This window comes from Patella vulgata, chromosome 8 (genome assembly GCF_932274485.2).
Source record: "Patella vulgata chromosome 8, xgPatVulg1.2, whole genome shotgun sequence".
In the NCBI taxonomy this organism is placed as follows: Eukaryota; Metazoa; Mollusca; class Gastropoda; family Patellidae; genus Patella; species Patella vulgata.
The window spans coordinates 4,741,683-4,762,555 of record NC_065886.2 but is presented as its reverse complement, the minus strand read 5'-3'; the positions used below and the strand labels follow the sequence as shown (position 1 = coordinate 4,762,555).

At 38.1% G+C, this 20,873-nt stretch overlaps 1 protein-coding gene across 7 annotated transcripts in view; it reads left to right on the top strand.

Annotated features, from left to right (window-relative positions):
- The window catches only part of LOC126829412 (glutathione synthetase), an 80,111-nt gene that overhangs the window by 39,498 nt on the left and 19,740 nt on the right, over positions 1-20,873 (top strand). For 6 of the 7 annotated variants that reach the window (XM_050559306.2, XM_050559303.2, XM_050559308.2 and 3 more), the window contains 3 exons: positions 13,884-14,070; positions 14,514-14,589; positions 18,852-18,994. In XM_050559306.2, the coding sequence (XP_050415263.1) occupies positions 13,892-14,070; positions 14,514-14,589; positions 18,852-18,994 (398 nt within the window). In that variant the 5' untranslated portion in view covers positions 13,884-13,891. The remainder of the gene's footprint in view (positions 1-13,883; positions 14,071-14,513; positions 14,590-18,851; positions 18,995-20,873) is intronic. The other variant, XM_056102660.1, reaches the window with a different exon arrangement.

Sequence of the window (20,873 nt, the reverse complement as noted above, 5' to 3'; positions counted from 1 at the left end):
TTTTTTAATTGAGGATTTCGAAAAATATAGGAGTCCATTAGATGATCTGGTCAGGAAAAGGATGAGGATTACAGACAAGAGTAGTGATAACCATCGTCATGTGTATCCCTCTCTCACTTGGAGAGAGAGAGAGAAATGGGGTTTAACGTCCACTCGACTAACATATGGTTCAATTTTATTTCCATAATTCGCTTGCGCGTAGGGATCTTTAGCTGTGGGAGGAAACCGGAGGACCCGGAGGAAACCCACGAGGTTGGACAGGCGACCCTACTCCTTGTCACGTACAACCGGGGATTCGAAACCACGCCAGTTGACTCAATGACAGACTTTATGATACAGCGCGCGCACGCTAACCATTCAGCCATCCAACCCCCCCCCCCTCTCTCACTTGGATCACGTCCTCAACACCTCTTGTTTGATTAGTACCATGGTACCAAAGGAACCTGACACTATTCTTCTTGGAGTGGCAAGACTTATGCTGGAAGTATTTTGTGATGGATATTACATGGTTCCAAATAAAAACCATCTGAGTTTATTGTTGATGGTTAAATATCAAACAGACCTCATTTTAAACGGTGGTGCTTATCTTTTTGACACACATAATTTTTACCGTACTACTGCTCAAAAGCTTTTAATTTTGTTTTAAAATTCTGTTAATTCGTTGATAAATCACGTTATTCTATTCTCTAGTCATGGTAGTCAGTTAAACTTGAAACCTGTATGTTTAAGTTGTAACCACTGTAAAAAGGATGGCTGTAGAAGAATCATGTTCGTTCTGAATCTAAATGTAAAACCTATTCCCCCCCCCCTCCCCAGCCGCTGATCAACAGAAATGAGCAAAGTGAACCTGGGCACTAAACAATATTCAGAATACAAGTTATTTAGAAGTTTATTTTGTTTGTGGCTTGATAAATACAAGAGAACACTTTTCAAGACGTCGTCAGAAATGAACTGTGAAAAAACTTGTATTTAATACACCGGTATATTAGTCATGGTTTATTCAATACAGTTACTAAATGCAGCTTTAACAAACTACATTTTTTAATGGTTTATTTACAGAGAAGAAATGGGAAACATTACCAGACTGCCAGACACGCCCCATTGATAACAAAGGTCTGCCTGCTGCCGCTGTACACAAAACACCCAACCCAGAACCAATCGATGCCACAAAATTGCCGCTAGCAGAAAAAATTCGACGACTTTCAATGTTTTTACGAAGTGAAAAAAAAGTAATCAATGAAATTATGGTGAGGTTTTATTTATTAAAGATACATTATGGGAGATGGAGATAAGATAACGAGTTAGCAGTTCTCACTATAATAGTTAAAAACTACATAATGTAAAGGGAATTTGCTAAAAATGTCAGTCAAATTGGTCCACTATGAACCGAAAACTAAGCGGATGAAAGTTTCGCCTAGCCTCGAAACTAATAGTCTCGATTGTCTATTGTTGTGATTTAATTATCAATGAGCGATAGCATCATATAGAATTGTAATCCAGTCGACATCGAAGGCTAGCCTTGACATCGGGAGTTTATTATGGTCTGGATAAGTTAATTAATGTCTAATTAATAATTTAGATAAGATTTCAGGCCTAAAGAAAGACCTGAAATTGACAGGTTTAGCTCTTGCATAATGCATGTTTAATATTTTTCACAATAATCTCATTAAAAACACAGATTCTGCTTTATTTTTATTTTTATTTTTATTCAAGCATGTATTACGTATAAAATTCTTTTATTTGCCCATCTACATAAGACCAGTTGGGCGAGTTTGGGTGGTCGAAGCGTTAATGCGTCATTACCCGCTTGTACGTGACAAGGAGTAGGGTCGTCTGTTCAACCTCGTGCGTTTTCTCCATGTCCTCAGGGTTTCCTTCCACTGCTAAAGACCCCTAATGAAATAAAATGAACTATATGTTAGTCCCGAAATGATCTAGTGTCGAGTGAACAATAAAGCCCATTTTCCTCTCTTTCCCATTAAATCCTATTTTATTTCATTTTAGTTGTTTGAGAATTCTCTGATGAGTTGTAAAGTTGGAATTAGACCAGATTTTTTGATTTGGTGTGCTCCTAGCCAGAGCTATCGGCATCAACAAGAAAGAAATCAAACTGTCATGTTTCAAGAAGGCGGTGGAACTTTATCGTACCCTTCCTGTCACTGAAATTTTGAACCAGAATGATATGACCCCAAAAGTTATCAAGGAGAAACTGGAGAATTTTAACTCGACCGTTGCTAAGATGGAGAAAGAAACAATTGCAGAGTTACCCCCACCATCTATTTTGAAACAGATCCAAGATATTCTAACCAATCCTAAATATGCTTCAACCAATTCAGTCAGCAAAATGGAGTTGGCGGCCTCTGTGGCTAAATGTCGAGTCCGTTGTCGATATGATGTAGAGAGTTGTAAAGCTGAATCAGGGAAAGTTTATCATAAGGGAATGTACTTTATTGACAACATACTACAAGGTGCAGGTGTTTCAGTTTCCAAAAAAACTGCTAAGTCATTGTGTTATAATATGGTGGTTGAACGACTGACCACCATGAATGTTGAACATGGCAACATCTTAGATGGTGTCGAACAGTCTGTCATAACAGAAGCAGAAGCACAGGTTCAGAGCACTTTGGTAAAGGCAGCACCAAATCCTAGGGCATTTGATCTCCGTGAACAGTTTGTCAAAATGAACGAACTTAGCAGTGCCACGCATCCTGCATCCATCATTACTGTCTTGGATGGAATTTTCAACGATGTAAAATTGACGCCCATTTGTCTGTACCGTCGTAGCATGAACACAGAAATAGAAAAGGAGAAAATTTTCTGTAACCTCTATCTAGCTGGTCATCTCATCATGATTGGTGAAGCAGAGAACCGAACAGATGCCCAAGCAGACGCTTACTCTAAAGCCCGATAAGTTTCACGAACTGTGACCCCGAGTTCATCCTCCCCCAACACAGTAAACTTCAACCACACGACCAAGCAGCAACAGATGTTATCGACTTTCGTGTCAAGGGCAACTGCATTTTGGAAGATAACTGTTCGAATCTTCATCGCTTACAATGGACCCGAAAACCTATATCAACACTACCAGCCAAGGATATCGTTGTCTTTGAGGACGTCAGTTGGATAGTAGATCGTAAAGTTCAAGGTTTCTATATTTTACAACATTCATGTTTTGTCAACAATATGTTGTTGGAATGGGAATTTTTTGACAATGATGATCGTGTATTCAGGTAAGTTGCCTTAAGGCCTAGTCTGGTCTCCCGGCCATAATCTTAAGGCCTAGTCTTGTGTCTTCCGGTCTCAACTGTAAGGCTTAGTCTTGTATCTTCTGGCCTCAACTGTAAGGCCTAGTCTTGTGTCACTTAAGACCTAGTCTTGAATCTCTTAAGACCTACTGTAGTCTTGCGTCTTCCGGCCTTAACTGTAAGACCTAGGCTGTGTTTCCTGGCCTTAGCCTTCAAGCCAGAATTTCATATTTTCTATGAAAGTCAAAACATAATTATTTCTATGTCTTTTGCTCAATAGGTTATCAACTCACTACTATACGACTATGGGCATTATTTCCCACCCTTAAAAATCATTGACACAGGAAATAATAACACAATTACCTCCCTTGTTTTCCTATTGCCTCCATGCATTAGCTATCTTCAAATGTTGGAATTCGAAAATGATAATTTTGCCAATTTCGCAGCTGGCAATAGTGAATTATAGGATTAATAGGATTATTCTTTAACAAGGTAGGACTGTGTATGGATACCATCTATTTTAAGGCTTTATTTTAATAAATTTTAAAAATATAACTTAACAAATATGAAATTGTAGCTTTAAGATCTAGTCTTGTCCCATTGATCAAAATTTTGAAATGTTCAGTTTGCTTGTTACTCTTCTTTTGTTTTTAGGGGTGGTTGAGTGGTCCAAGCTCATAAGATCTTTCATTGAGTCAAACCTCCTGGGTGTCAGTCCAAAAATGTTGGTTTGTTTTGTGTGAGTGTTAATCCCCATTTCTCTCTTTTTTTACTTTAAGATGTCAGATGAAGATACAGAAGGAAGATGTTGGAACCGAACCTGCAGTGTCTCTCACATATCAATGCCATAACTCTTGCAGTAATCATCAGATCTCGCTGAAAATCAATAGGTGTCTTGTCTCATGACCTTAAACACTGTGTATAAATTTAAAGTCAATTGGATTTTAACTTTAGCCTCTAGAGTGTTCACAAGATTTTTCAAAGTGATCAAGGGCCATAACTCTGGTAGTAATTATCGGATATCGCTGAAAATCATTAGGCTTCTTCGTCTCATGACCTTACACACTGTGTAACAATTTGGAGTCCATTGGATATTAACTTTAGCCTCTAGAGCGTTCACAAGATTTATCAAAGTGATCAAGGGCTATAACTCTGGCAGTAAATATCAGATATTAACTTTAGTCTCTAGAGCGTTCACAAGAAATTGTGGACGACGGACGTATAAAAATAAAAACAAAGTTTGAAAGAATCAACATAATTAACAAAAACAATAATTAAACAATCAAAAACTAAACAGATAAATCAAATTCAAACGGAACAAATAAAGCAAAGAAAAGGAAAAAAGCAGTTCATTACCATTCTACATTAAAAAAATAAAGGAAATCAACTTGCGAAAAAAACTTTCATAAAATAAGAGTAAAGTAACACTAATGTTAATACTTTTTTAACGACACTACTTGGGCTCCCGGCACCCCTACACCCAAGCCTATCCACACCACAACAAAGGTCCATTTCATTGATTTTTTTCAATTTAATGGTCAAAGCCATCAAAAAAAAAACCCAACCCATTTAAAACACTGAGAAAATAATTTCAAATTCTACCTTTATAATCAAGAAATATAAACTTTAAATATGTAATATGTAATTCAGATCTAATTTTCCATCAAAATCAATGTAAATGGACCTTTGTTGACCAGATAAGCAAATTACATTGATACTAACTTCAGACTTTACAATTTTGTATAGAATTCGAACATTAAATGATCATGCGACCGAACCTCCAGCATGAGGGCCCTAACAATATCTATTTAAGAATAACAGAAACCATAAATTAAAGGCGTTTTTAGGACCTGAGCTTCGACCATATTAGATAGTAAAAGCTTAATTGATTCTATTAGTTAAGTATAATATTTGAAATTAGATCTATAATATATAATTATGATTTTAATAAATCTTAGCTGACAATAACGTGCGGATTTCATTCAGTTTTAAAATTGGTACTATATAGAGCCTAGCCAGTATAGCGATTCTGAAGGGAAAATACCGCTTATGACTCATGACGTCACTCAAATATGACAGAAAAGCACTTATTTTGGTGCCATCCCACGCATTGACTGGTATATAGAGCGTTTTGATCATTTGAAACTTTGAGTTTGACCTGAAACCCTATTAATTAATAAATAGGTAATATTAATAAAACAATACTACTAGGCCTATTTATTAGTATTTAGAATATATATCATATGTAGGCCTACATACACTGTCATACAGTGCCTTTATTTACAAGTTACATCTGATTTATTAACTGATTATCAGACTTATCCATTTGTGTGTATCTCATTGATCATTCTCAGGCTCAAGTTATACTCCTGACAAGTCCATGAGTCACGATACTGTGACCCCCTGTTGGTTGCTGTTGTACTTACTTGTAGTTAAACTGTCACTACTACAACTTAAGGGGTATAAATAAAATGCTTGAAATGAAGTCGGACTAGGTAGATATCTAGGCCTAATTATAATGTAGACTTGTTTTCATATCGATTACCCGACGCCAAGACCACTTTTACTGTACTAGCACTAATTTCAATGTAGGCTACTTAGTTAGTAGTCTTACCCCAAAAGTTAGAAAAGACTTCGTCAGCAAAAAAAATTATTTACAATCGGTACATCTATGATTAAGATTTGATTTATGCAGTTTTAGTCAAATACTAGCCTACTATAAAGTAACAAACTTCATTTACATTACCCAGGTCAGAAAATCTCCTCAGAAAATAAAAGACAACTGTTTAGTGTTTGTAGCCCAATAAATATAAGAAGCTGACGCCGTTAAAAACAGTGTTAGCCTAAACATCAGAATATTGCGCCAAAAGCAAACCAGTTAAAAATATAATTTGCGGGTCACGGAAAGATAATTCTGTTTGGAAACATGGTTTGGTGTAGAGGAGTAACCGAAGTTGGCCGAGTGAAATCTGCAGCCAGTTGCCGAGTGAAAAATAGAAAGTAACTCATTGAAGATCCAGTATTGTGCGTAAACAGCGGTCTCAAACTATTTGAAACCGTTGTCAACGGTATTAACGTTAAAGTTTTCCTATAGATGCTCAATGCTTATGTCACACGGTTAACGGATATTGAGTGTCGATGGCGAACTGTATAAGCTGCTAGTTTAAGGTCTCAATTCGTCGTGTCTATGTGAAAGGCTAACGGTAAACAAGACATCGGCTATTGAGTATTGGTAACGGCATGGCTGCAGTTTCAAGTTAAAGGGACGGTGACGCGTTTCAATACCGCTATGTACAAGGTTTAAGGTTTACTTATAAATCCTATGGTGGACAGAATAAAGAAATTTTATGGTTTAAATGTATTTACTTTATCGAGTTTACGGCCACCATATTAGTTTCAAATAGTAAAAATTATTGACTTCTCGCCATACATACGTATTGTCAAATGGTTGAAATAGAATAGCCGCCCATATAGACTGAATGAACGTTGTAAAACTGTTTCGTTTAATGGTTATTAAGTGACTTTCCATAGATTAAAGTGCATGACACGTCCTATAGTGTTTTGATAGTTTGTCTACAGTCAATTGTCGACAGTTTATCAACATGGATTCACGTAAAGACTTGATAATAGAACTTCGTAATAACAATAATGAAGATACGGTAGCAGAACGGGATAGCGATGATGATAGTACTTTACACACCAGTTCAAATAAATCAAGGCACACGAAGAAAAGTCACAAAAGTTCAAATTCGTCTAGTTCGTCAAGATATTCAAGTTCTATGATCCGAGCAAGGGAAAAGGCCAAAGTTGCAGAACTGCTGACTGAACAGGCGATGTTGTCTAAAACTCAACAAATTCAGAAATTAGAACTTGAAGTGAAAATCGCTAAAGCTCAAGCCAGAGAGAAGGCTTTCCGTGAAATCGTTGATGAAGATAATGTAAACAGATTGTCAAACGAATATATTGTTCTTTCAGAAGTCAACGGATCCTCAAGTAACAGTGATCATTCTAGTACGGTAAAACCAAGTGATCTTCCACATACAGCCATACCGCCATTGATACATGTAAATGATAAACAAACAAGTGCAAGTAATTTAAATCAACCCATCTCGAGTACACCGCTTATTTATCGTCAACCGCGAGAGCAAACCCTGCCTAACTGCACAAAGAATACCACACCGCAAGGTCAACGTCTTAACCCCACAGCCAATGAATTTCAACCGACAAACACTGAATGTTTGGATTCAACACAGTTACAGACAAGGTCAAACGAAAATCAGAATGCTACAAGCTCTAATATTCAACACGATGTGGTTTTGATGCATAGACAATTAATGGCTGCAATGACATTACCTCAACCGGAAGTAAATAAGTTTAAAGGCGACCCGATAGAATACACGCCATTCATTAAAGCCTTCAACGCAAGGATTCGGTCTAAAGTCTCCAACAGTGCCGATTGTCTCTATTATCTTGAACAGCAATTAGAAGGAGAGCCTAGACATTTAATCAACGGATGTTTACATCTAGATCCCGAAGAAGGATTTGAAGAAGCGTTACAACTTTTGGATCAAGAATATGGCGACCCATACAAGCTTTCAATATCGTACACAGACAAAGTTCTTAATTGGTCCTTAGTTAAAGAAGATTCGTCAGCATTAAAGAAATTTTCTCTGTTTCTCATCAAGTGTAGAAACGCCATGAGTAGTTTATCTTATATGTTAGTCTTGAATCACCCACCAAATATGCAGTGCATTGTACAGAAACTCCCATACAGTCTTCAAGCAAGATGGAGAGAACGTGTTGTCCGAATGCGAAAGGTTGAAATGAAAACTGCATTATTCACTGACCTGGTAGACTTTATAAAGGATGCTGCAGAAGCTGCAAACGATCCCATATACGGTAAAGACGCTTTGGTGAAATCGAGTTCAACAAACAGTCAAGCTACTAAACCACATTATCAGCATAAAGATTTACACGGACATGGTAGGAAACCGTTTATACCCAAACAGAAAAGCTTTGCTACAAATACGAGTTCAGTATCGTCGAATTCCGGGTGCTCAAACGGGACCGGGTACAAAAATCAGTTATCAGAAGTTGGACTAAGCTGTAAACTTTGTAAGGGCGCTCATGGTTTAGATAATTGCCCAACCTTTGCGAAGAAAACAATGGAAGATAAGAAGACTTTCTTGGTAAACAATAGACTCTGCTTTAGTTGCTTCGGAACAAATCACATGGCTAAGGGATGTTTACAAAGGGCCACATGCAGTAAATGTCAAAAGAAACATCCAACAACTTTACATATTGATGGATTCAGTCTTCAAATGGTTGATAATCATCTTGAATCGTCTAAGGCTAGTGAAAATACAGCTAACTTGATATCAGATGTTATTCCTAAAACAGTGTGCAATGTAACCAGATCAGTAAACTCTATTATTTTACAACCCATCCTTCCAGTACGTTTACAGTGGAAAGATAAAATGGTTATTACGCTTGCCTTTTATGATAATGGCAGCAGCGGTTGTTTTCTATTAAAAGACACCCAGACGAAATTAAATGCCAAAGGAGTCTCAACGAAAGTACAACTGGGCACCATGCATGGTCAAGACATGTTAGACTCAGAAATGATAAATAACCTGTTGGTGCTTGACATCGATGGCAATAATGGAATAGAATTACCTAAAACGTACACAGTAGGTGAAATACCCGTCACACTCTCACAGGTTCCTACACCAGAAATCGTTAGTAAATGGGAACACCTTCAAGATATAGCAAAGAAAATCCCGCAACTTATTCAAGGATGCGACATTGGGCTTCTCATCGGTAGTAATTGTCCCGTAGCTCTAGGGCCGTTAGAAGTAAAACCTAGTGAAGGAAATGGACCATTTGCTATGCGCTTGCCTCATGGTTGGACCGTGTGTGGGCCAGTTGCCGTAGAAGAATCTTTGTCAACAAACGAAGTCTCAGTAAATCGCATAACTGTTAGAGAAGTAGAAAGGTTCAAGGAAATATTCTCACCGCAAACAGTTCTTGAAATGTTCGAAAGAGACTTTAACGAGGATCCGATCAATCAAAACTCAGAAGAATATGGTTTGTCTCAAGACGACAGGAAGTTTATAGAAATTGTCAATGATGGTATAAGTAATGTAAACGGCCACTATCAGATCCCACTTCCTTTTCGTAAAGAGCATATTCTCTTCCCAGATAACCGACTTCAAGCTGTTAAACGCTGTGAATGGCAGAAGAAAAAGATGTCAAGCGATTCTCAGTATTATGAACATTATAAACGTTTTATTCAAGACAATATCGATAAGGGTTTTATCGAGAAAGTTCCTGAAAATGCCTCACCGGAACCAGGACATTCGTGGTATCTTCCTCATCATGGGGTCTACCACCCTCGTAAATTAGACAAGATATGAGTCGTGTTCGATTGTAGCGCGCAGTACCAAGGTATCTCTTTGAATAATCAGCTACTACAGGGCCCAAACCTGACAAACTCATTGATTGGTGTATTAACTCGATTTCGGGACGAACGTATCGCATTCATGGGAGACATCGAATCAATGTTCCATCAGGTAATGGTCCCACCTCGCCATCGAGACTTTCTACGACTTCTATGGTGGAAGGACGGCGACATTGATAACGACTTAGAGGAGTTCCGTATGTGTGTACATCTGTTTGGAGCTGCCTCATCCCCCAGCTGCTCAAACTTCGCATTAAAGAAGACTGCGGATGAATCAGAAGAAGAGTTTGGTAAAACTGTCGCAAATGTTATTCGTAATAACTTTTATGTAGACGATTGCCTCAAAAGTGTCAAGACTCCAGAAATCGCTAAAGACTTAATACGAAGGTTACAAGGTGCATGCCTTAAAGGCGGATTTAGGTTGACCAAGTTCATCTGTTCTGATAAAGAGGTTCTTGAATCTATTCCAGAGGACGAAAGGGCTAAGGAAGTTCGGGAGTTGGATTTGAATTTAGACCAACCAGTAGAACGAGCACTTGGCGTAAAATGGGTTGTTTCATCGGACACTTTTGGTTTCACAATCACCTTAAAGGACAGACCTTTAACTCACAGAGGTATCTTATCCATGGTATCGTCAATCTATGACCCACTCGGATTTGTTTCCCCGGTAACGTTAACAGCCAAACGAATATTACAGGATTTATGCCGCCTTGATCTTGATTGGGATGACGCTATACCAGTGGAGTATCAACGACAATGGTTAAACTGGAAAGATAATCTTCTGGCTTTAGAGAAGATAGAGATTCAACGATGTGTTAAACCGGTTGAATTTGGACCTATACTATCAAAGCAAGTTCATGTATTTTCGGATGCAAGTTCTACAGCGTATGGAGCGGTTGCTTATCTTCGACTCAAGGATAATAACGATCGAATACACTGTTCATTTTTACTAGGTAAAAGTAGACTCGCACCCATAAAGACAGTTACTATACCGAGACTCGAACTAACGGCCGCTACAGTATCAACACGCATTGGCCAACTGTTGTTAAATGAGTTGACTGATAAACCGGATTCTGTCTTTTATCACACAGACTCAACTACTGTCTTAAGATACATTCATAATGACCAACGACGATTCAAAATCTTTGTTGCGAACAGAGTTCAAACGATTCGTAACTGCTCAGAACCATCCCAATGGCTGTATATCGACACTAAAAGTAATCCAGCTGATGACGCCTCACGTGGTTTAACAAGCTGAACATTCCTACAGTCAAACAGATGGCTTAAAGGTCCCGAATTCTTATGGAAGCCAGAAGAGGAATGGATCAAACAACCAGTGTTACCTGGACTAATTCCCTCATCAGATCCTGAAGTAAAGGATGAAGTTTCTAATTGTGTAACGAACGTAACTTGTTCTGATAATAATCCTGTGAAGTTGTTTATTGAACACTATTCAGATTGGCACAGATTAAAACGTGCTGTTGTTATATTTTTACGGTTTAAATCAATTCTACTGCGTTTGAGTAAGGACAGAAAAGATCATAATCATTTAAATAGATCAGAAGAAGCCTTTATGACTGAACGGAGGAAATCCTCATTCAGATCCTTAAACTTACCCATAACTGTATTAGAAATGGAGAAAGCAGAAAGTAGTATTTTTAAGTACGTTCACGAACATCAATACGCTGAAGAACTTAAAGTTCTTAGATCAACAGACTTCAATCAGAATAATCGTCGCCAACAGTTTAAGTGCAAAAATTTGTTAACGAAGAATTTGTCAAATTTATGGAAGCTCGATCCAGTTATCGATAATGGTGTTCTCTGCGTTGGTGGACGGTTAGACAGAGCCGACGTCTCGGAATCCTTAAAGCACCCAGTAATCGTTCCCAGAAAGGGTCACTTAACAGAACTCATCATTCGCCATGCTCATCAACGACTTGCTCATGCAGGAAGAGGTCATGTTCTAGCATCGCTACGAGAAAAGTATTGGATAATAGGAGCCAACGCCGCAGTACGCCAGGTGATAACTAAATGTGTTCCCTGTCGACGCAACCGAGCTAAACCAAACATACAGAAAATGGCGGATTTGCCAGCCGAAAGAGTCAACCCCTCACCACCGTTTACCTACGTGGGATTAGATTATTTCGGACCGTTCTATATTAAGGATGGACTACGTGAACTTAAACGTTACGGAGCTATTTTCACTTGTCTAGCTAGCAGAAGTATTCACATCGAAGTTTCGAACTCTTTGGAAACGGATTCATTCATACAAGCTCTTCAACGTTTCATAGCCCGAAGAGGACCCGTTAGACAGATACGAAGTGATAATGGATCCAACTTCATTGGTGCCGAAAAGGAGCTTCGTCAGGCATTAGATGAAATGGACAAGGATAAAGTTAGAAATAAATTACTGCATTTCAACGTTGATTGGATATTCAACCCCCCAACCGCAAGCCACATGGGAGGAATTTGGGAGCGCCAAATTCGCTCAATTAGAAAGGTCTTCAATTTTCTCCTCAAGGAACATGGAAGATGTCTAGATGATGAATCGTTTAGAACTTTAATGTGCGAGGTCGAACAAATCTTAAACTCTAGACCTCTTACATTCTTTTCTTCTGATAAAGACGATTTAGATCCCTTAACGCCCAATCACATCTTAACTACTAAGACTCAAGTTGTTTTATCACCGCCTGGATGTTTTCAACGTGAAGATCTATATCTACGTCGCAGGTGGCGCAGAGTCCAGTATCTCGCCAATCTGTTTTGGACCCGATGGAAGAAGGAGTATATGATATGTTTACAGGAACGCAATAAATGGTGTCATCCTCAACGTAATGTCCAGATTGATGATATTGTTCTTGTGTGTGATGACAGTCTCCCTAGAAACGAATGGATAATGGGAAGAATCGTTTCAACAGAAACTGATAATAAAGGACTAGTTAGAGCTGCTAAAATTAGAACGTCAACCACTCAACTACGCCGACCTATTGCTAAATTGGTTCTACTACTTGAGAAGGAAGATGGTGATTAACGTGTTAAAGTGACTTTTAAGTGATTTAATGTTTAATAGTATTTAAATGACTTTAATGGTATTACGGTTTAACGTGGACAATTTTTAATGTGTTTAAACGGCTGCAGTTATTAAGACTGAATATTAGTTTGTAAATTGATTTCCTAATTTAGGGACCGGGTATGTGCCCGCAGCCGATCAATTTATGTATTTTAGTTTAACGGTTAGAGGGAGGCAACTCTCTTTATTAAAAAGGATGATGTAAGCAAGCGGGAAGCGTGCAAAAGAAAGATGGCGAAGTAAACAGCGGTCTCAAACTATTTGAAACCGTTGTCAACGGTATTAACGTTAAAGTTTTCCTATAGATGCTCAATGCTTATGTCACACGGTTAACGGATATTGAGTGTCGATGGCGAACTGTATAAGCTGCTAGTTTAAGGTCTCAATTCGTCGTGTCTATGTGAAAGGCTAACGGTAAACAAGACATCGGCTATTGAGTATTGGTAACGGCATGGCTGCAGTTTCAAGTTAAAGGGACGGTGACGCGTTTCAATACCGCTATGTACAAGGTTTAAGGTTTACTTATAAATCCTATGGTGGACAGAATAAAGAAATTTTATGGTTTAAATGTATTTACTTTATCGAGTTTACGGCCACCATACTTATTAACCCATATTATAATTCTAATTTTAGGGTCCTCGTAATGCAACACTCTTCTGAACATTTCCTGTCCGTCTGTCTGTCGGAACCGTGGAATTTCTGAGATTTGTTTTCTTCTGGTTGTTGGGATTTTAAGTGAGACTCAAAAAAGATCGAATCTTCAATTATATTTAAACGCGTCTATACTAATCTTCAAATACGTGTTATTGTTTTTTATATTCGATCTGGTATAGCACAGGGAATATGCAATGTTCGTACTGCTATAAGTAGTCAATACATTTAATAAAATATAAAAAATCATAAGGCATAACCACCATTTCATATAGGATTATATAAAACTTAAAAAGCGTATTTGTGCTTATTTTGGCTATCTGTCTTAAATACCTTTGTCGGAAACTTTTGGTTTTCTCACCCATCGGTATATAATTCACAGCTATATACGCAACCGTCGCCAACTGGGCTGTATATTGCTCGAACATATGAAACGGAAATGATTTATTAATTACAGGCATATCAATGAGACCGAGTACTTTATCAGAAGATCAAGATAAAGTTGTCCATGCACCATTTACTTTGTTCCCAACAACAATATCTGAATCTAATTTACAACTAGCTACGCAATCTATGGTACATTTTAATCGTCTGATGCACCATGTTGCCATGGATCATCAATTATTACAAGAATCATTTAAACAGTAAGACTATTTAACTTTTCATATTTGGTATTTATTTTTTCGGTTTTTACTCCGAAATGAAATGTAAAGGGGTGTTAAACGTCTACATTGTCTCCACCAACCTGGTTAATCGAAGTACTAACGGCAACTGTCAACGGTTCTTTTAGGTACACGTCAATGTATACACGGGACCTCGTTTTTTTAGCCCCATACGAAAGACTAGACACTGTTGCTTTCCAGACCCTCCGCCCTGCACGCTATATGGCGTATGTCCGTCTTCATTAGCCCTTTTGGGACAGAAAAGAGGCACGTTAAACATAATTTCATTTCATTCAGCTCGTATAGTTTACTCACGGAAATATTACTCGTTATTAATAGTGTTTAATGCTTTATTATACAGAAACAAGCCCAAGTTCAACGAAATTTTGCCAAACCTGTGTCATTTTTAAAATATATTGTTTTAGTATTATAGATGTGGATGAATTTACCGAGAGACTATGGAATATTTATATGGCGGTCTGGAATGATGAAAGGGTTCAGGTAAGAACTACTCCCTACAAGAAAAATACGCATTCTTTTAAGTGAATGAATTGTACCAGTATTAGTTCTTTAATCAGGTTCGGATGACAAGACTAGTTTAACATCTTAAAATACTTTTATTCTCTGCTTCTTCTAACATATTATATACAAAACTTAAAGACTCCATAACTAGCTTACATTAGTTGGCCGTTGTCCGGTCTTAACTCCATGACCTGCGTGGCCTGGAGTTAACTACCAGACGTCGCCTAGCCTCCGCCTGCTCTCCTGTCCTGCCTGGACCTCTCTGCCTATTTGTTTCTTAATCTGGGTTTATAAACCTTTCCACACACTAAGGTTGCAACGATATCAAATTCTGATATCGCCATTAATCATGATAACTGCTTTTGGAATTATCGCGATAAATAAAAGTCTACGATTATCAATTTTATCACGATAATTCTCTTTATCATGATATTTTTCTCACCACCAACATCGTTTGGCTTTATCCCAAAATAATTCCACACAACAGACGATGTGTTTGCCTTTGCCGACAAATCAACGACATCAACTTGATCAAGATCATTATAAGCAGTCACTTGTTGTAGGCCTATTTGTATAATAGCATCGGTAGGTGTTTTTTGGACGTTCGACATTTTAATCATTAATTACAGTTTAAATTCTATTCTGTAGCAGCCGACGCACTGTGACCGAGTAAAAGACGAGAAATGGAAAAACCACCGACTCGATTGACCAGTCTTGAATATGGTATAACCGCTGTGTTAGTGTATGTTTTTCAACAATAAAAAATATACAAATTTATTAGTTTGTAAATATCTCATTAATTAAAGTTTAGTCGTATGGTTTTAAATATATGTTCTAATTACTTCTAAAATATTAAAAACCACCCAAAGTATGTTTTAAAAAATCATATCGATGAACCTGAGTGCGGATTCATAACTTGAAAAAGGCGGCTGGATGACTAAGTCGAGTTACTTGGTTGCTTTGTTTTGGCGGGTTAAACAACCAGACGTACAGTACTAACTTAACATTGAAATAAACATAATATTTTCAGTCTTGTTAACCGGGGATTCACCGCACCGTTGCTACGGTACACCGATGTCGCGTGCGGCTTTGTTTACAAAATGTGTTTCGGGAACTTTCTCTCACCGATTTTTATTGTATAATTTTACAAGTAGTAATTAAACTATTATTTCGAATTCGATCCGGCCCCCGCACCGGTGAAAATGAACTTTGGATTTATTGCACCGACCTCCGCCCCAAAAAATCCTAAAATACCGGGGATTGCGATTATTCAACTTTGGCCGATACGATATCACTTGAAAAAAAATAATCGCGATAATGCGGCATCCCCGGGGTATCGCTGCAACCTTACCACACACAAAGGAATCTCATTAGGCATCTGCTATAATGTATCATGTTTCATATCAGTTAACGTTCAGTATAGTTTATCAGACAAAGAAGTAAGATAAGACATGCCATCAACAAGTTAAAGTTACATAAGTTACATAATGCTACCAAGATCTATAGGGGTCGGCAGGTGGATTTGATATTCAAATTACTTTCACATGTCAAGATGGCAGGGGGCATAACATGTCATTTTGTAACATACCTTCCCTTTTTTTTCAATAAAGTTATGAATTATATGAAATAACTTATTTTAAGACAGTTACAAACTTAAATATAAATGGAGTCGAGAATAACTACCCTAATTAAAATATAAACAAAAATACGAAAAATTACAATATACTGATTAAAAGTTAAATAAACAAAAATAAAAATTTAAATGGCAAAGAATAAAACACTGGTTGAAAATATACTAGAATGTTCATACATTATGTCGCAGATAATTTTAATGTTCACACACACGAGTTCTTGGAATCGCATATAACGCACACTATTCTGTTTTGCACACACGCGAGTTATTTGAATCACTAATAATTATAAACAAAAAAAAAAAACACACTGTAGAGCTATTCTTATGTTCACACACACAATCGGTCACACCAGCGAGTCAATGAAATTACATATATACATATATGTCACAGACTACTTTAACGTCCACACACGCAAGTTATTTAAATTACTTATAATTATAAAAAAAACAAAAAAAAACACTGTAAACTATTTTAATGTTCGCACACACTCGAGAAGCGCGAAATACCATCCTTGAAGCCATCTGTAGGGAAAGGTACGAATTATTACCCTCTTCTTTATCCTCTACTTTATTCTGGTGGCTAACTGTAGGGAGGAGTACAAATGATTTCCTCCTTCTTCTTTTAATTCCTCTTCCTCCGTTCGAGGTTCCGGTAATGGCGCGGGGTCAATATTTACCTTGCATAGTGTAGCCCCATTATTGGCATTATTTGCCACCATTGTTGTTGATCGGTAGTCTTTTCGTTTTCCATACCGTCTGGCCGGAACGGTGCGTTATGACATGTGCTATGAGGAGTATTATAACTGTCACCCGCCCAAGTTTTATCATCTGTTTATCATATCATGGAGTGTACTTAATTAATAGTTAATCGAATTAGCAAGTGGAACAGACTGACTTTAGATAACGATCTAACGATATTTACATTATTATTTACATGGATACAATTGAAATTAGGGTGTCATATTGTTTTATCTCAAGATAAAGAATAAGGAATGATCTGAACACATTTCTCAAATCTTGAATAAGACCTTTTTTAAAAACATTTAGCAAAATTAAAAACGGTTTATTTCTCTAAGTTTCAAACAAAACACAAAACAAAACTTCACATTCGCTTCTACTTTCAGCGCGGCTCAAATTCTCTTGAGGAATATACATAAAATCTCTCCCGAACTTTCGGGGCATCCCATCAAATCGTGGGGCATTACAAATAAAAATCTCTCCCGTAAATATCGGGCTCTCCCAGTAAACTTTGGGGTAATCACAAATAAAAATCTCTCCCGTAAATATCGGGAATCCCATTAAATATTTTGGGTAATATACACATATAGACAGAACAACAACAAACTTAGAGGAAACACGTTAATACTTTGTGAATGTTATTGGGTTAAATTCCAAATTACCATACTGTTAACTCGATTCTAGTTAAAAATTTCACGAAACATTTTAGTTCTCGATTTTGAATGCCAAAATATGTGTTCAAAAACAAACAATTATAATCTATAATCTTTTAAAACAACATGACTCATTGGAAAACAAACAATATATATACAATTTTGTTTTAGTCATTTTCCACTGCTAGCTTGAAAGGCAATATATTAAATTTAGTAGTTACACCATGATATTTAATGACCCGTGATGATAAACTGCTGATTTCCCAGTTAAATTATAATACATAGCACTAATGTCGTTATTAACCGTGGCCATGGTAGGATCAGAAAAAGACTTACCTGTGAATACTAATTGCTGTGGCCTGTGATCTTCTATCTAGTGGTAGGACTTCAAAACGTTGGTCTAGTCTACGGCATCAATTAATATGTACCAGTATTAGTTCTTTAATCAGGTTCGGATGACAAGACTAGTTTAACATCTTAAAATACTTTTATTCTCTGCTTCTTCTAACATATTATATACAAAACTTAAAGACTCCATAACTAGCTTACATTAGTTGGCCGTTGTCCGGTCTTAACTCCATGACCTGCGTGGCCTGGAGTTAACTACCAGACGTCGCCTAGCCTCCGCCTGCTCTCCTGTCCTGCCTGGACCTCTCTGCCTATTTGTTTCTTAATCTGGGTTTATAAACCTTTCCACACACAAAGGAATCTCATTAGGCATCTGCTATAATGTATCATGTTTCATATCAGTTAACGTTCAGTATAGTTTATCAGACAAAGAAGTAAGATAAGACATGCCATCAACAAGTTAAAGTTACATAAGTTACATAATGCTACCAAGATCTATAGGGGTCGGCAGGTGGATTTGATATTCAAATTACTTTCACATGTCAAGATGGCAGGGGGCATAACATGTCATTTTGTAACAGAATGAAATGGGGTTCACGTCCTACATATCTGCACAATCTGGGATAATGAAGACGGGCATGCGGGCTTACGCCACACAAGTGAATTATTAGGACAATTTTACCCGGACTGCAATTGAATTCCAGCTGTAAAGGATTCTTTTACGTGTACACGGGACCTCGATTTTCCGCCCCATCCGAATTACTAGGCACTGTTACTTGCCATGGCTAGTAAGTCCGCCTCATCTGAGCCATCGTGTCTCCACCCTCTTTTCAATGAACGGGATTTAATTAAAAATTCTTCTATTTCAGCCGGTTTGGTTTGGTTTATTTAGAAACGATTTTCTGTTAGATGAAGATCCAGATACGTCCAAATTACAGTTAAAACAAGTTGAGATGAATACCATAGCCGCTGGTTTTGGCGGTGTTGGGTCGAAACTGGCTGATTTTTATCGGTAGAAGTCTACATTCTACAGTTTATAACTTTCATCAAATAACGATTTTATCTGGCCAAGTCGAATCTTTACCCGATATTTCAAAATCTGCGTGTAATTGATAATTTTCGATCTTAAAATTATATGTGATAGAGATTTACTTTTAATATTAAAATACCCACAATTCGTGCTTACAGAAAAATGCGGTTTCGTTATCGTGACACCGGGTTCATCCACCGGGATCAATTTCATTTTCATTTTGTTTTAGGTCTTCGGCGTCTTTGTCTGGTGTTTTGCACGAATTTGGCAATGTCACCAAAAAATTCCACCGCGTTGAACGATTCGTCGTTTCGTTTTCACGGGTCTCGGTTTATGTCGGACCTTTTTGTAAACGTTCTTTCCAATGGATCAAGATTCGAAGCAGGATACCTCCGAGAAAATCCTGTCCACCGGGTTTCATGATCATGTTCAATTTATCGTTGAATAGTTAAACGATATCGGGCCAGTTGTTACAATCTCTCTCGATTTCGCTCTACCCATCGTTCGTGTTGTTTGTGCATGGGTCGTATATTTCCTTTCAGTAAATGTTCGGCAGCCAACTCGAACCATTTCAACAATCCAATCTGGGCGATACCTGTCCATAAGACATTTCGGGTGACAGTTGTATCAAACGGTTAATAAAGCTCCCCATTCCTTTCAATTCCTGGCGTGGTGGTTGGCGGGGCGCTGTGCGGCGTCTGGCGACACCGTCGTCATCGAGACGTAGAGGGCGACGCGGCGCTGGGCGACGAGCGTCATCGCCTGTGACTGGAATCTGATGACGGCATGGCACATGTACGGCCACGGGGGATACACGTAAATCTGGAGCTAGATTGGCGGAGGCACTCGGTTGTTTGTGGTGCCAAATGAATTTTGTCCATTCCAGGCGGGCGGTGGAAATCTAGCACGGGGTAGTCCGGGAGGTGGATGACGGCGAACGGTGTTCTTAACACGAGCCATGATGACATCAAATGAAGGTGGACATCTCAGGGTCCTTTGTATACCCTTTTCGCATAGAGATGGGATGGTTCTTTCTCGGGTAAGATACGGTACGAAGACGTAGTTCATCGGGCGTACCGGGTTTCAGATCGATCAGTCAATAGCTGCGAGGGGTACTCGTGGCATCGGCAAAGGCTTCTTGCATAAATTGACCTTGTCCCGGATACATTTGTCGGGCCAAGACACCATCTGCGAGGCATCGCGAGGATTTTTAAAGAGGACCACATAGTGAGCATTTAAACTGATGGTCCTCTGTTGTTTATCAAACAGATTTTGCACAATGTAAATTACGCTCACATTTCTATGATGACTTTTCTTGGTGAACCAGCGTTCTAACGTGTCGGTGTCAAATCATCCACGACTAAAAATTGGGGTCCTTGGACTTGTTCCATCACCCCGTCCAAATTGCCCAACCCACGAGTATTGGTATTAGGAAACTGTTTGTAACTGCCTTGCTATTCGCCATAAGCCCAGACAATGCTTTCAAGGGGAGTATCAAACAATGACGCTTGGAAAAATTTCTGCACAAATACCGTTTTCTCCACAACCGTTGGTCCGCTAACATGGTAAAGGGGTGTTCGTTGAAGATTGTACTAATATCCATTGTTAGCACAAGAACTTTCCATAATATATACGTCTTATTACTTGAGTAGCTCTCTCCAGAATGAAGTGTCGATATTCTTGTTGTTGTTATATCCCTCTAAATCAGGTGATGGATGACGTATAATTCACTCATTAGTCACATCAGACAACATTCAAATCGTTGAGCCTGTTGCGCATGACCGACACAGCGTAAACAATACGTCATCGTTACGTGATAGTCCTGTAGTAAACTGGAGGCGAACCAGTGATCCATTGTTTC